General features: G+C 37.7%; 1 protein-coding gene across 1 annotated transcript in view; it reads right to left on the bottom strand.

Annotated features, from left to right (window-relative positions):
• CSRNP3 (cysteine and serine rich nuclear protein 3) overlaps positions 1-12,929 on the bottom strand; it is a 75,751-nt gene that overhangs the window by 7,375 nt on the left and 55,447 nt on the right. Inside the window, exon 2 of the mRNA XM_007074633.3 lies at positions 10,885-11,144. Within this exon, the coding sequence (XP_007074695.1) occupies positions 10,885-11,144 (260 nt within the window). The remainder of the gene's footprint in view (positions 1-10,884; positions 11,145-12,929) is intronic.

Here is a 12,929-nt window from a genome sequence, read left to right as displayed (position 1 = left end):
ATGCTCTTTAAAATCCATATATTACAGTGGCACTGGGGTGGCTCAATCAGTTAAGTGACTGACTCTTGATTTCAGCTCAGGGCATGATGTCATGGTTCGTGAGGTTGGGCCCCATGTTGGGCGCATGTGAACAGCACAGAGCCTGCTTGGGATTCTCTCTCTTCCTCTCTCTCTGTCCCTCCCCCACTCGTGCTTGCTCGCTCACTCTCTCTCTCAAAATGAATAAATAAACTTAAAAAAAAAACGAATAAATTCTGGAGATATAATGTACAGCATGATGACTGTGGCTCACAAAACTGTGCTACACACTTGAAAGTTGCTGAGAGTACATTTTAAATGTTCCCATCAGGAAAAAGAAATGGTAATTATGTGATATGATGGAAATATCAGTTAATGCTGATTGAACAGCATTGTTCATTGAAACTATTGAACAACAATAGCTTCAAAGGTGTGAGATGGGACAGAGCATGGTCCTTTTATTGGCCTGCAAATTATCCAGATGAGCGAATTTGTACAGGATCACTTCCTGTCTTGGTCCATAAGCAAAGAACAAAAAGTAAATAAACTGTAGGCATCTAGAGAATAGCTCCTGTGTTCTCCTGGCTTTGTCAATTTAGAGGTGATAAGTAAGACTTAACTCATGATTCGATTAAATGATCTTTACCTTATTTTAGATTTATCCTACATTTGTGTGCATTTCTTTGTATGATATTAGAAGAATCTCAAGGCCAAGGACTTGGGTGTGTGAGTGTGTGTTTGCTTGCTTTGTTCCAAGAATGATAATTAAAATGAGACTTAAATCTTGAGTCACCATGTAACTTGTCCAGACTCATTCTACAATTGTAAGGACTATAACTTTCTTTAAAGAGACAGAATTTAAACATATCAACTTTACAAAGCTGTCTGATTTGCACTGATAAATATGAACAAATAGTTCCCAAAGCCCAGTAGAGTAAAACCCTTGCCCATCTAAATACACATACAAGATGGGATACATAACTGTCAGAATCAGTGGAATGATTCTCAGACTGCTTTAGGTCAAGTACAGGAAAAAGGGGGCTCAAGTGAAAGTCAGCATTCAATTCCCTACCTTTTTTTTTTGTCATGTCATGTAGTGAATGAATTCCACCATGAATTCCAATGAGATGAAATTTTGGGTAGATTAAGTTCCTGAAAAAACTAATTCAATGCAAAGTGAATATGGAGAGGGAAATAGTACTGAAAATGTGGATTGACTTAAATGCTAAAAACAAAACAAAACCCCACAAAAATGAAAACACTTCCTTTTAGCAGTTAAAAGGTACTTTTAGTAAGAAAGAGTTATTACAAAGTTATTAACACATGTAAAAATGACAGTGGAAAGAAATAAGGTGAAAAAAAATTCAATTCCATAAACACTGATTACTGCCTATTATAGTGATGATAATGATGTTGAGTATGACCAACACAACCATATAATGAAAACCAGTCATTGGGCTCCATACTTTATATAGATTATCTCACCTAATTTGTACAACAATTTTATGAAGTATTTTTTTTTAATAGTTGAGAAAGCTGAAGCCTTGAGAAGATAATTTGACAGAGTCTAGCTTATTAGTGATTGTATTGAGAATCAAACTCAGGTCTATTTGACCTCAAAGGAAAAGCCAGGCTTTCAAGACAGTTTAGAGTAAACATTCTTCGAGGAATAGTGAAATCTTATACAGAAGGGAAAAAAAGATATGGTTGCAGCCACGTTCCAAGAGCCGATCTCAGTGCTGTGGCATAGCAGACGAAAGAGCAGTACAAGCTTCCTTAGATTTAGCTCATTCAGAAATGAAAAATATGATTCAGACACAGAGAATAAGAGCTCGGAAAAGAAGAAAACAGGAAACAAGCTGAAACTATAGCATTTCTTTTGGGTACCTATTTTGTGAGCATGTGGTGGTGGACTTTCTTTTCTTTTTTCAAGTTTATTTATTCATTTCGAGAGAGACAGAGCAAGCAGGAGAGGGGCAGAGAGAGAGGGAGAGGGAGAATCCCAAGCAGGCTCCACACTGCCAGCACGGAACCTGACACAGGGCTTGAACTCATGAAATGTGAGATCATGACCTGGGCCCAAACCGAGTCAGATGCTTAACCAACTGAGCTAACCAGCCCCTGCCCCTTAGTGGTAGACTTTCTAATGGAAATGCCAGCAGAAGCAGCTAACATATCAGTCTTGATTATCTCAGCTGACTTTTAATTCATTAACTCTGGCCTGAATTTAATCAGCATAGTATGCTGCCCAATTTTGTATTAATATATTATTTTTGGTGATTAGTTTCATGTGTATCTCCCCTATCACAATGTGCACACAATGAGGAGAGAGACCAAGTCTGTCTTGTTCACCACTGTACCCCAAGCACTTTGTTAACTGCAGTTCCACGGTAATTGATAAAGAAATATTTTTGAATGAATGAATGAATGAATGAATGCTTAATCATTATGCTACACTGCCAGCCATTGTACTAGGTGTCAGGATTTACAGATGTATGAGAGTTCTGCCATCTAGAGCTTCCAGCCTGGTAGAGAGATGATCATCCAATAAATAAGATACAGTGTGGGAAGGGCAACAAAATACATGTGCAAGTTACAGAAGTAGCAGGGAGGAGGAAATGATAGACAACTGAAAAGGAAGGGTAGATACAAAGGCACAAAGAAGAATTATTTAGCTCCTATTCTGATTCCATAGTCTCTATCAAGGAGAAAACCTTCAAACCAGAAGGGAGATCAGATATGTTAACAAGGATTTAACATATAAAAAAGAGATGGGGGGGCTCCTGGGTGGCTCAGTTGGTTGAGTATCTGAATCTTGGTTTTCAGCTCAGGTCATGATCGCAGGGTTGTGGGATTGAGCCCCACATAGGGCTCTCTGCTGAGAATGGAACCTGCTTAAGATTCTCTCTCTTCCTCTGCCCTTCTCCTCTGCTCATGCTTTCTCCCTCTCTCTAAAATAAAATAAAATAAAATAAAATAAAATAAAATAAAATAAGAGAAGGGGGGACAGTGAGATAGTACTCAGCTGTTTTATGTAAGCATGCCCAGGTCCAGGCCATTCATGCTATGGAGCAATGAAAAAGCTTAAAGCTATGGTTGCTCAGTCTAATATGTGTGAAGAGCTATGGGGAAAGGAAACAAAAGATGATCAAAATGGGAGTGAATTGTTAAAAAAAAAGCTAATTCTAGGTAATATTCTAGAAAGGATTATTTAAACAGATGGTTTCTGTACATCTGAAGAAAAAGAGCAGTGCAGTGACTACTAGAGTCATCGCTTGGGTTCACTAACGAGAGAATGTCCATTTAAACTCCATTCAAATGTCAAATTAAACTCCATTCAAAATCTCAAGCTATAAAATAGATGAAAGCTGGAGTGAGATACAGAGTCCTGACCCCATGGAACCCAACTGGAATACCACTGATCTCGTTTTGAGTTTCTTGGACAAAGTTTTTTATGTTCTACACATGGAAGGACAAAATGTGAACTCATTAATAAGAGTATGGTTAGATACATGAATTTTTAGTTATCTGAGAAGTTGAAAATGTCTCTAATAACAGTTATGCTTAGCTCTTTTGGACACCAGTGAGGCTGGGAATGAGGGATGTGCCACATATACCAACAAGTTTCAGGTGGAGTTCATTGTGGCATGAAGGGGAAACTCCCTCCTTTCCTCTTGAGGATCACTACTCTGAGAGAATACCCTGAACTGGGCTTTGTCTTGTTAAATATAATTTTTAAGTCATACCTTTTTTTAATTTTATTTTTTATTTTTTAAAATTTACATCCAAATTAGTTAGCATATAGTGAAACAATGATTTCAGGAGTAGATTCCTTAATGCCCTTTACCCATTTAGCCTATGCTGCCTCCCACAACTCCTCCCGTAACCCTCAGTTTGTTCTCCATATTTATGAGTCTCTTACGCTTTGTCCCCCTCCCTGTTTTTATATTATTTTTGTTTCCCTTCCCTTATGTTCATCAAGTGAAGTCATATGATATTCGTCTTTCTCTGACTGACTAATTTCACTTAGCACAATACCCTCCAGTTCCACCCACGTAGTTGCAAATGGCAAGATTTCATTCTTTTCGATTGCCGAGTAATACTCCATTGTATATATATACCACATCTTCTTTATCCACTCATCCATCGATGGGCATTTGGGCTCTTTCCATACTTTGGCTATTGTTGATAGTGCTGCTATAAACAGGGGGTGCATATGTCCCTTTGAAACAGCACACCTTTGGATGCCTAGTAGTGCAATTGCTGGGTTGTAGGGTAGTTCTATTTTTAGTTTTTTGAGGAACCTCCATACTGTTTTCCAGAGTGGCTGCACCAGCTTGCATTCCCATTAAGTCATATCTTGAATGAAGACTAAGGGGTAGGCTTATCACATTTGAGTATGACAAGATGAAGTTTATTCAAATTAAAGAACAAACTTCATTGATCACAGGTCATGTTCAGCACTAAAGAGAATTCTTGCCCTGGAGATGTATAAAGTTTCGATTTACAGGATGAAGCTGAATTGATTTACCTGGGCTTTGTTTGTCTGCTTGCTTTTTGTTGCTCTTTTATTTACTATCAGTTTAATATGAACAAACAAATTGATCAAGGTCTAAAAAGATACTGTATCTTTTAGTGTATTCTCAGGGATAGGGCATCCCCAACTTGGGAGAGGATATTATAACACATTCCTATACACCAGATAGATCCCATCTGGAGTACAATGTCCAGATCAAGTACCATATTTTGAGGTAGACATTAACAAACAGCATTATATCCAGGAGAACTTAACCGAGCTGATAAAAGGTCTGAAATCCATGCCCTAGGAGGATTAGTAGAAAGAACTAAGGATGTTTAATCCTATAGAACTGAAACACAAGGAACCCACATAGCCTACTGTCAAACATTTGCATATTCATCACTACTGCTTTCAAACACTTGGAGTTTAGAGAACAGGGACAGGATTTATTCTGTGTGCCTGGAGGGCAGAATTAGGGTGAAAAGATAGAATTAGATGGGAGCATACTGGTCAATGTAAAGAAGAACTTTCTAACAATTATAGCTGGATAAATAGAATTGGTTATCTCAAAAAGCAGTGTGCTCTGGGCATCAAAGATGTGGAGTAAGTGGCTTTGTACTGGACATATATTTGATAGAAAGAATTTTTGGTTTTGCGGTATGAGTTGGATAGACAAGGTAGTCACTAATTCTCTGGCAAACTAAAGAGAAATATTCATGTTATTTTGATATTCAGTCAAATCCTATAGTATAATTCTTCTGCTTATTAGTTGCTAACAGCAGGTGGCAAATTGGAACCAATTTAATTATGCCCCCAAAGAACCAGGAAGATTTGATTACTGTCTCAGCCTATAAGAAATTCAACAACCTGGATTCACAATGTGTCTGTGGCTTTTGTACCACCACAAAAATCACCAGAAAGGAGGATAATATCAACATACAAGACACATAAACTTTCATATGTTCCATTATCCCCCTTTCTGGTTTAGGTCAACATTGCTTCTTCTAGTGGTGGCTATTAAGCCAAATGAATCCAGCAGTGTGCTGGTAGATATTTAACAATGATGTCTCTGGGGAAAAAAAAAAAAGTTCTAATATGTTGTGTTTGTCAAGTCCCATGGTGTAAATAGTCTCATCATGGCTGATTTTAAACTACTATTGGGAAGATATATGCACAATACACCTCAGTGAGCAACTTTTGTGGCTCTAGCACACCACTGGATGCATTCCATAGTTTGATAAGGAGAATCTGTTAAATCGATTACTCCTGAACCAGAGGATCAATGTGTATTGCACAAGAAGAATATAAAGATTTGATTACATATGCTTAATTGTTCCATTAAAGTTAAAATAACAGCAGTATTTTAAGAGAACATATTCTTTAATGTATTGCATTTGCCCAGAGCTGAAGCCCAGTCTGTCAGTCTCCATCACTTTGGTTAGGTATATTTTTTCTGTACTTGTTAAAATAGGTTGTGCACATGACACAACAGGTGTTTGGCAGGTATCAAAGTTTTTCATTTGGTGTTGGAGCAGGGCTCCATTTAAGGATACATTCTGGAAGCACTGGCACTAAGTATGCTCTTGAGCAAGTTCTATGGAGTCCAACAGTGAAGTTCCATAAGGATAAATGGAGTTAAAATATACCATGGCCAGCAGACTCTGACTCATCTAATAGAGAACTATAGAACCAGGATGTGGTTAAAGACATATCCAAAAATTTAGAAACTACAGACTTGAGATAATAGCCTATTTCAACCATTTCTTACAACCCCCCAATCCTTTACATCTTCCAGAGCATGTAGGACATTTACCTAGAGGTTAGTAAATCATGAGACTGTTGAAGGGATATGAGGAACAAGGCTAGAGGTGAAGGGGGGAGAATTATGTTGCATGGGTAAGTCACTAAGTGAATAAAGCACAGCCTTAAATATGAGATTTGGGATGAAGAAAATTTAAATAGAGAGTTTTAAAAGGTTGATTATTAAAGGAAGTTATCAACTGGCAACTTTTTTTTTTTAAGAAAGAGAGCATACAACTAAGCATTACTCAAGGAACACATGACTGAAAAATTGAGAAAACTATAGAACCCTTGGAAGTAACCGGAAATGGTACCAGAGTGGCGATAGGCCTTTGATCTTAGAAAGGAGAAAAAGAACAAGGTTGGAAAAACATTGAGAAAGAGAAGCCAGTCAAAGCTGTGAAAGCTAAATTAAATTTCCTAGAACAAGGTAGTAGAATCCAGTAAGATATAACCCAGAGGCAATTGGAATGCCAAGGCTCTTTGAAACATAAATGGCTGCCTAATGCATTTTACAGATACATGTGAAATGGGAATAAAGGCTAATGTAATTGTTCAACAATGTGGTGCAGATGATGAAATATAAGCACTTAATTTGGAAAAGAGTACAGTATTAACATGACTGCCTTGATTACCGTGAAGAGTATGACATGTTTGAATGGGCTTGACAGGGAAGACGGACTATTCTCTGCAATGCAGAAATCTCAAACTAGTTATTTCTTCTAGGAACAACCATTTTATTCAATCAGCTTTGTGTATTGATGGTTTTTTGACAATGTTTTGAGCACCACCACCACCAACAAAAAAGATGCTTGAACCCCCAAACAGAATTGGATGTGTTCTACAAATCTAATTGCATATATTATTTCCCAACGTGTCTAATTTATAATTTGATTAAGAGATGGATTACTAAATAAGAATCAGTTTTACAAGGAAAAACTAAATTCCTATTCTTATTCTGCTTCCAAAATATTTATTGTAAGAGAACATCAAGAAGTATGTAGTGAGTGTTTCTGTTTACTGATCTTTTACTATTAAGGGCCCATTGGAAGAGGTGTCATTGCATTAGTGGGTTCTCTGGACCGTAGAGAAACACCCTGTAAAGACATGAGGCACAGTGGAGGGAGAACTTCTCATTACTGTTCTAGGCTGTTGGTTCTCAAATAAGGAAAAGGGAAACTACCCAGTTCCAGGTCCAATGAGTTTCCTGTGGTGTTTTATCTGGTCTCCATGGAGAGGGCCTTGGGAAATGTTTATCTTGTCAGATGGGCCTTTTCTGTCCTCACTCAATAGCCAGCTTGCTGCTACTCACAGAGAACCACCACCAGTCAAAGCCAGAGTTGAAGTTTGTCTTTAACAATCCTTACTTTCCTTTTTCAGTCCTTCTCTGTGCCAGGGACCTTCCTGCTGCCCCAGTCAAAATAATGGAATCAATTTAGCTACACTTATTTTGTATTAATATTTCAAGACAAAATGTTACATTAGAAGTGAAATTCCAAGTACCAAAGTGAAATTTTTGGATAGTTAATGTTTTTGGATAGCTAATTTTAGATTTGGGATAGCTAAACCTTAGGTAAATATAGTTGATGATATTTTAAAAATCATAAAACTTAATATACTAGAGGAATTATAATTAAAGTATACAACTGTTTCTCCATTCAGTCTTCTCAGATTTTTTTTAGCAAACTAGTCCACATTACTATGATCTTTTATTAGGTTCATGTGATATGGTTCTGAGTTTCTAAATATTTTCAGTACAATGAAGCTACGATGAGATCGCCTTAGAATCCCATTATCTTTTTGCTTGGTATTCATCTGAAAGGAGCAATGACATCCAAATATCTTCTTTTTATATCTTCACCAAAAGGGAAATCTGCATATTTTCACTTATCAATGACAAACCTTGGCTTGCCATAACACCCACTCGAATGACTGCCTCTCCAACTTCCAACACTAAGAACAATAAAAAGGAAATATGGGGGTGCCTGGGTGCTCAGTCAGTTAAGTGCCTGACTCTTGATTTTGGGTCAGGTCATGATCTCATGGTTTGTGGGTTCAAGCCCTGCACTGGGCTCCACACTGGCAGTGTGGAGCCTGTTTAGGATTCTTTCTTTCTTACTCTCTTAGTCCCACCCTTGCTCTGTCTCTCTCTCAAAATAAATAAGCTTTAAAAAAAAATTAAAAAATGAATAAATAGTGGGATGCTTTTTCTTCTTCTTCTTCTTTTCTTCTTCAGCTTAGTAAAGAAAACAGCATAAAAGCAGCTGAATATAAATTATAATATCAGAATAAATTACTGCCTTATATGGAAGGTTCCTGTGGGTGTGTGGCTCTTCCTAACATTCATCACATGTATAATGTGCCTCAAAGTTCACCATAATAAATCTTTTGGTTCTCAGAATTATAGTCTCCCAGCTGTTAAAAACCACTTCACACAGTACCAAACTCTAGAAAGGTATGACTCCCTATAGGTACAGAGATTGTCTTTCCCAATGCCTAGAGGGGGTGATCAATTAATTTTAGAATAGGAAGTAACAGGATAATATAACCGATTTTCTATTGAGTGAGTCAGTGTTTAACATCATTGTGCTTCTTTTTCTTCAGTACACATGGCCTCATAATTTACCTATCCCGCTGGGTCTTTGTTAAGATTAAATTAAATAATGTTTATAGAATGCCTGGGAAATAAAAATCACTTAATGAATGGCAGCTATTAGTATTGTTTGAGTTTAGAGAATGACTTTGTTCTTTGAGGAGGGTGTAGAGTTGGTTTGCAGTAGGTTAGAAAGGCAGAGGGTGGATTTCAGAAGAAAATTTAGAATTATTATTAAATTAAGCTATATGCAAAGCGATCATGAAAAACAACAATAATAGCAGATTGCTACCAAAAAAGATCCTAAGGGACTTTCAGTGAAACTTGTCAAAAATACCATCAAAGGAAATAGAGACATACTCTAGGCTAGGGTTGTGTCTAGGTTAATTTGAACAACTGCCTTCTTATACAATTGGGAACAAGGCAGATATACAAACTGCAGATATACAAACAAGATATTTTAAAACACACAGCACACCTCTGCTCCTGGAAGCTAAAGGTACAGGTAACGCAGGTGTACTTATGGTCTTCAGCTATTTAACAAGAGGCTCTTTATGTTAAGTATCCTGGATTACCTAAAAAAGATTTCCTTTGTCATTAGATAATGATGAGAGAGCATTTCCTATATATTGATAGGCTGATGGATCAGCACATATTTAAAGATTGTCTTGGTTGATGAAAGACAGTTTCTGAGCTATGTTTCTCTCTACTTCATCTCTAATGTGGCCTGGACACCTCTTTGACATCTCTTTAATGACTCAAAAGCCTCTCAAAAATCAGTATGTCCAAAAATAATCTCATTATCTACCTCTTCCCTTCTGGTCCCAGCCCCAACCTGCTCCTCTTCCCAGATTCCTTGCCATACCCTCGTCATAGAGAAAGGTACTATTACCCACAACCTGTTCAGTTTTGTAAGCCAGAAATTTAGGAATCATTCTTGACTGTACCCCTCTTTTCCTTTCAAATCCAGTCTATCATCAGGAACTGTTGACTTTACTTCCCAAATTTCTCCCTCTGTCCATTTCTCTTCATCTTTCCCACCATCAGTCTAGCTAATCTATCAACATCTCTCCTGAACTACTGTGATAGCCTCTTAACTGTCTAACTCTGTATGTTCCCTTACCAACATGGCAACCCTTAACCCCAAACTATACTCACATCACAGCACAAACCAGATCTTATTATTCTACCACTCTGTACCCTGACCCACGCTTAAAACTCTTGGATGACTTTTGATGTTCTTAGTATGAAGAGAAAAAAAAATGCCTTAGCATGATCTACAAAGCCCTGTCCTGCCTTCTTCATGTATAATCTACTTCATGAATAATCTATTCTTTTTGTCTCTGCTCCAGCCACACTAGCCTTTGTGTGCTCACTGTGCTTCCTCTGGCACAAGGCAGTTCTGGCTCTGCCTGCTGCCTGGACCACTCTTGCCAACCCTTTGGCCTAGTTATCTGTTCAGATTTCAGTTCAGTTGTCACTTCCTTGAAGAAACCTTCCTTGACCTCTGGACCATATCAGTTCCCTGTTACTACTTTCAGAACCCCTTGCAACTCTCCTTTATAGCTCTTAATGAAGCTGTGAGTTTATTTTGTTTACATGATTGATGTTTTTCTTTCCTATTAATATGGAAGTTCCAGGAGATAAGGGACCACATCTATTTTTGAGACCATTTGGCCCCAACCCCAGTATAGGGTGCATGACCTAGTAGCACACAATAACAACTATTTATTGAATGAATAAATAAATGATGTCAGGTAAGTTTTCCACATTGTTTGCAATGAAGACACTTTACTGTTTTTGCGTAAAAGGAAAAAAAAAGCCTTAGCAGGCAGTCTGTTGTGTAAAATGTCGTTTGGTCAGTGAATATAAATATGAAAATGGTTAATTCAACCAAATCAAGGTAAGGTTATAAGGTTTTGCAAAAAGTGAGTTCCTAACGTTTTTTTTTTACCTTTAGTTTTAAAGAGTTCAGTTTTTCCTCCCTGAGGTGTTCTCTCAACATCTCCCGGTGGAGCCTCTCCTGTTCTCTTGCAAATTCACCAAGAGTGTACTGGCGCACACTGTTATGGCGGCTGGACATGCCCAGGGTGCTACCCCCTTGACTGGGCACGCTCGTGAAGCCTTGCCTCCTGGTGAAGTAGTACACGGTGACACAGCTAAAATGCACATTCTTTGTCCTTAGTCGCTTCTCCCTTTTGAGGATGGAGGAAGCTGAAAGAGAAAGAAACAGTTCAGTGAACACCTAGGGCAGCAGTCTTCAGATGAGGTGAAGAATTAAAAAAATGCCATTTGATGCTATTGAATCTATTGTCAACCCTTTCTGGCTAGGAGACACTAAAAATGTTCTATCTGAGAGCTGGCACAGATTTCTATTTCCTTTCTTAAATTTTCCTCCAGCTGTAGTGGAGTAGACTTTTAAGTCCTCTATAATGGTAGTCTAAGCAAACTTTCAGGAAAGTTGCCAATAGTCTGTGAGTCAGTGGCAGAATTTAATTTATTTCCCCTAACATCTTAAGTTTGGATTTTATGGTTCTTCACATGAGTTGCATCATACTATAATCAGAAAAGACATACTACAAGCTCCTATATTTTGGATATTGTTTTGATATTGAGGGCCCTTGGCAAAAAAATGTCTATGAATTTTAGAAAATTTTAAAAAGCAATAAAAACCTTACAAAAAAGGTTTGCTGGCACTATGAAGACATTTTCACAACCTAAATTTAACAAAGTTTTCATCTGATAAGAACCCTACTAACTAGCATTACAGACAGTAGGATTTTAATATAAGTGTACATTGAGACAACTGAAAATGGCTATGAAATACATTAGAATCTTTATTATTAGTTGGGGACATCAAGATGTATTAAGCATCATGGAAGTTTGAGATATATACCATAGTTGAGAAAAAGAGAGGCACACATTACAAACATGAACTTTTTAGAGTTAGAAGACATGCTAGACATCATCTCACCCCGTCTATTTTATAAAGTAACCCAGACTTGCAGAATTTGAGTTTTTTTCAATGTAGGTAGTTAGTGGAAAAGCTAAACTTAAACCAACAATTCCCCAATCTGGTGCCATATTATATGATATTTCTCCATTGCAGAAAGAAAAGTACACTGAATTGAGAAAAATATAGAATCAGGCTCTTATGGATCATTTCACCTACTCCCCTACCAATATGTTGAAGTTCTAACGCTCAACACCCCAGGATGTAACCTTATTAGGGTTACACAGGTGATTTTTACACAGGTGATTGAGTTGAGGTAAGGTCATTAGGGTGGGTGTCAATGCAGTACAACTGGTGTCCATATAAAAAGGGAGAATTTAAACACACATACATGGAGGGATGATGTAAAGAGACAAAGGGAGAAGTCCATGTGAAGGTGGATACAAAGATTAGGAGTATACTGCAAAAAGCCGAGATGCCTTGGGCTACCAAAAGCTGGAAATGCAAGGAAAGTACAGTTTTCAGAGAGAGAGCGTGGTTCTGCTAACACGCTGAGTTCAATCTAGTCTCCAGAATGGTGAGACAAGAAATTTCTGTTGTCCTAAGCCACTGAGTTAGCGGAACTTTGTTTCAGCAGCCTTAGGAAACTAATACGCATGCTCAGGTAGACAAATAGACAGAAACAATGCACGAGCAAAAATCCTTGGATAGCCACCAGTAATATAAGCTAACATTTATGGAGTGCTTCCCATGAATTATCTCATTTTATCCTTACAACTCCTTGGGTTGATATTACCTGTGTCTCCATTTGAGGAAACCAAGTCACCAAAGGGTTAATAACATTGTCAAAGTCATATAAGGAGAAGTGAAGCTGGAATTTATTATTCCAAGGTCCAGGGAGTTGAACAAGGCTGAGTCTTGGTGTCATACTACTTCTGGTAGATGTCAACTGCTGCTGCTTTCAAAGATGATTTTGATTTGGAAGGTTGCATAAGCAATGAAAGAAAAGGGACTACAATATCACTTTGCATTTGTATAAGAATCTT

Source organism: Panthera tigris, chromosome C1, assembly GCF_018350195.1.
Source record: "Panthera tigris isolate Pti1 chromosome C1, P.tigris_Pti1_mat1.1, whole genome shotgun sequence".
Lineage (NCBI taxonomy): Eukaryota > Metazoa > Chordata > Mammalia > Carnivora > Felidae > Panthera > Panthera tigris.
Note: the sequence above shows the minus strand (reverse complement) of the source record. Positions and strands in the feature narration are given on the sequence as shown.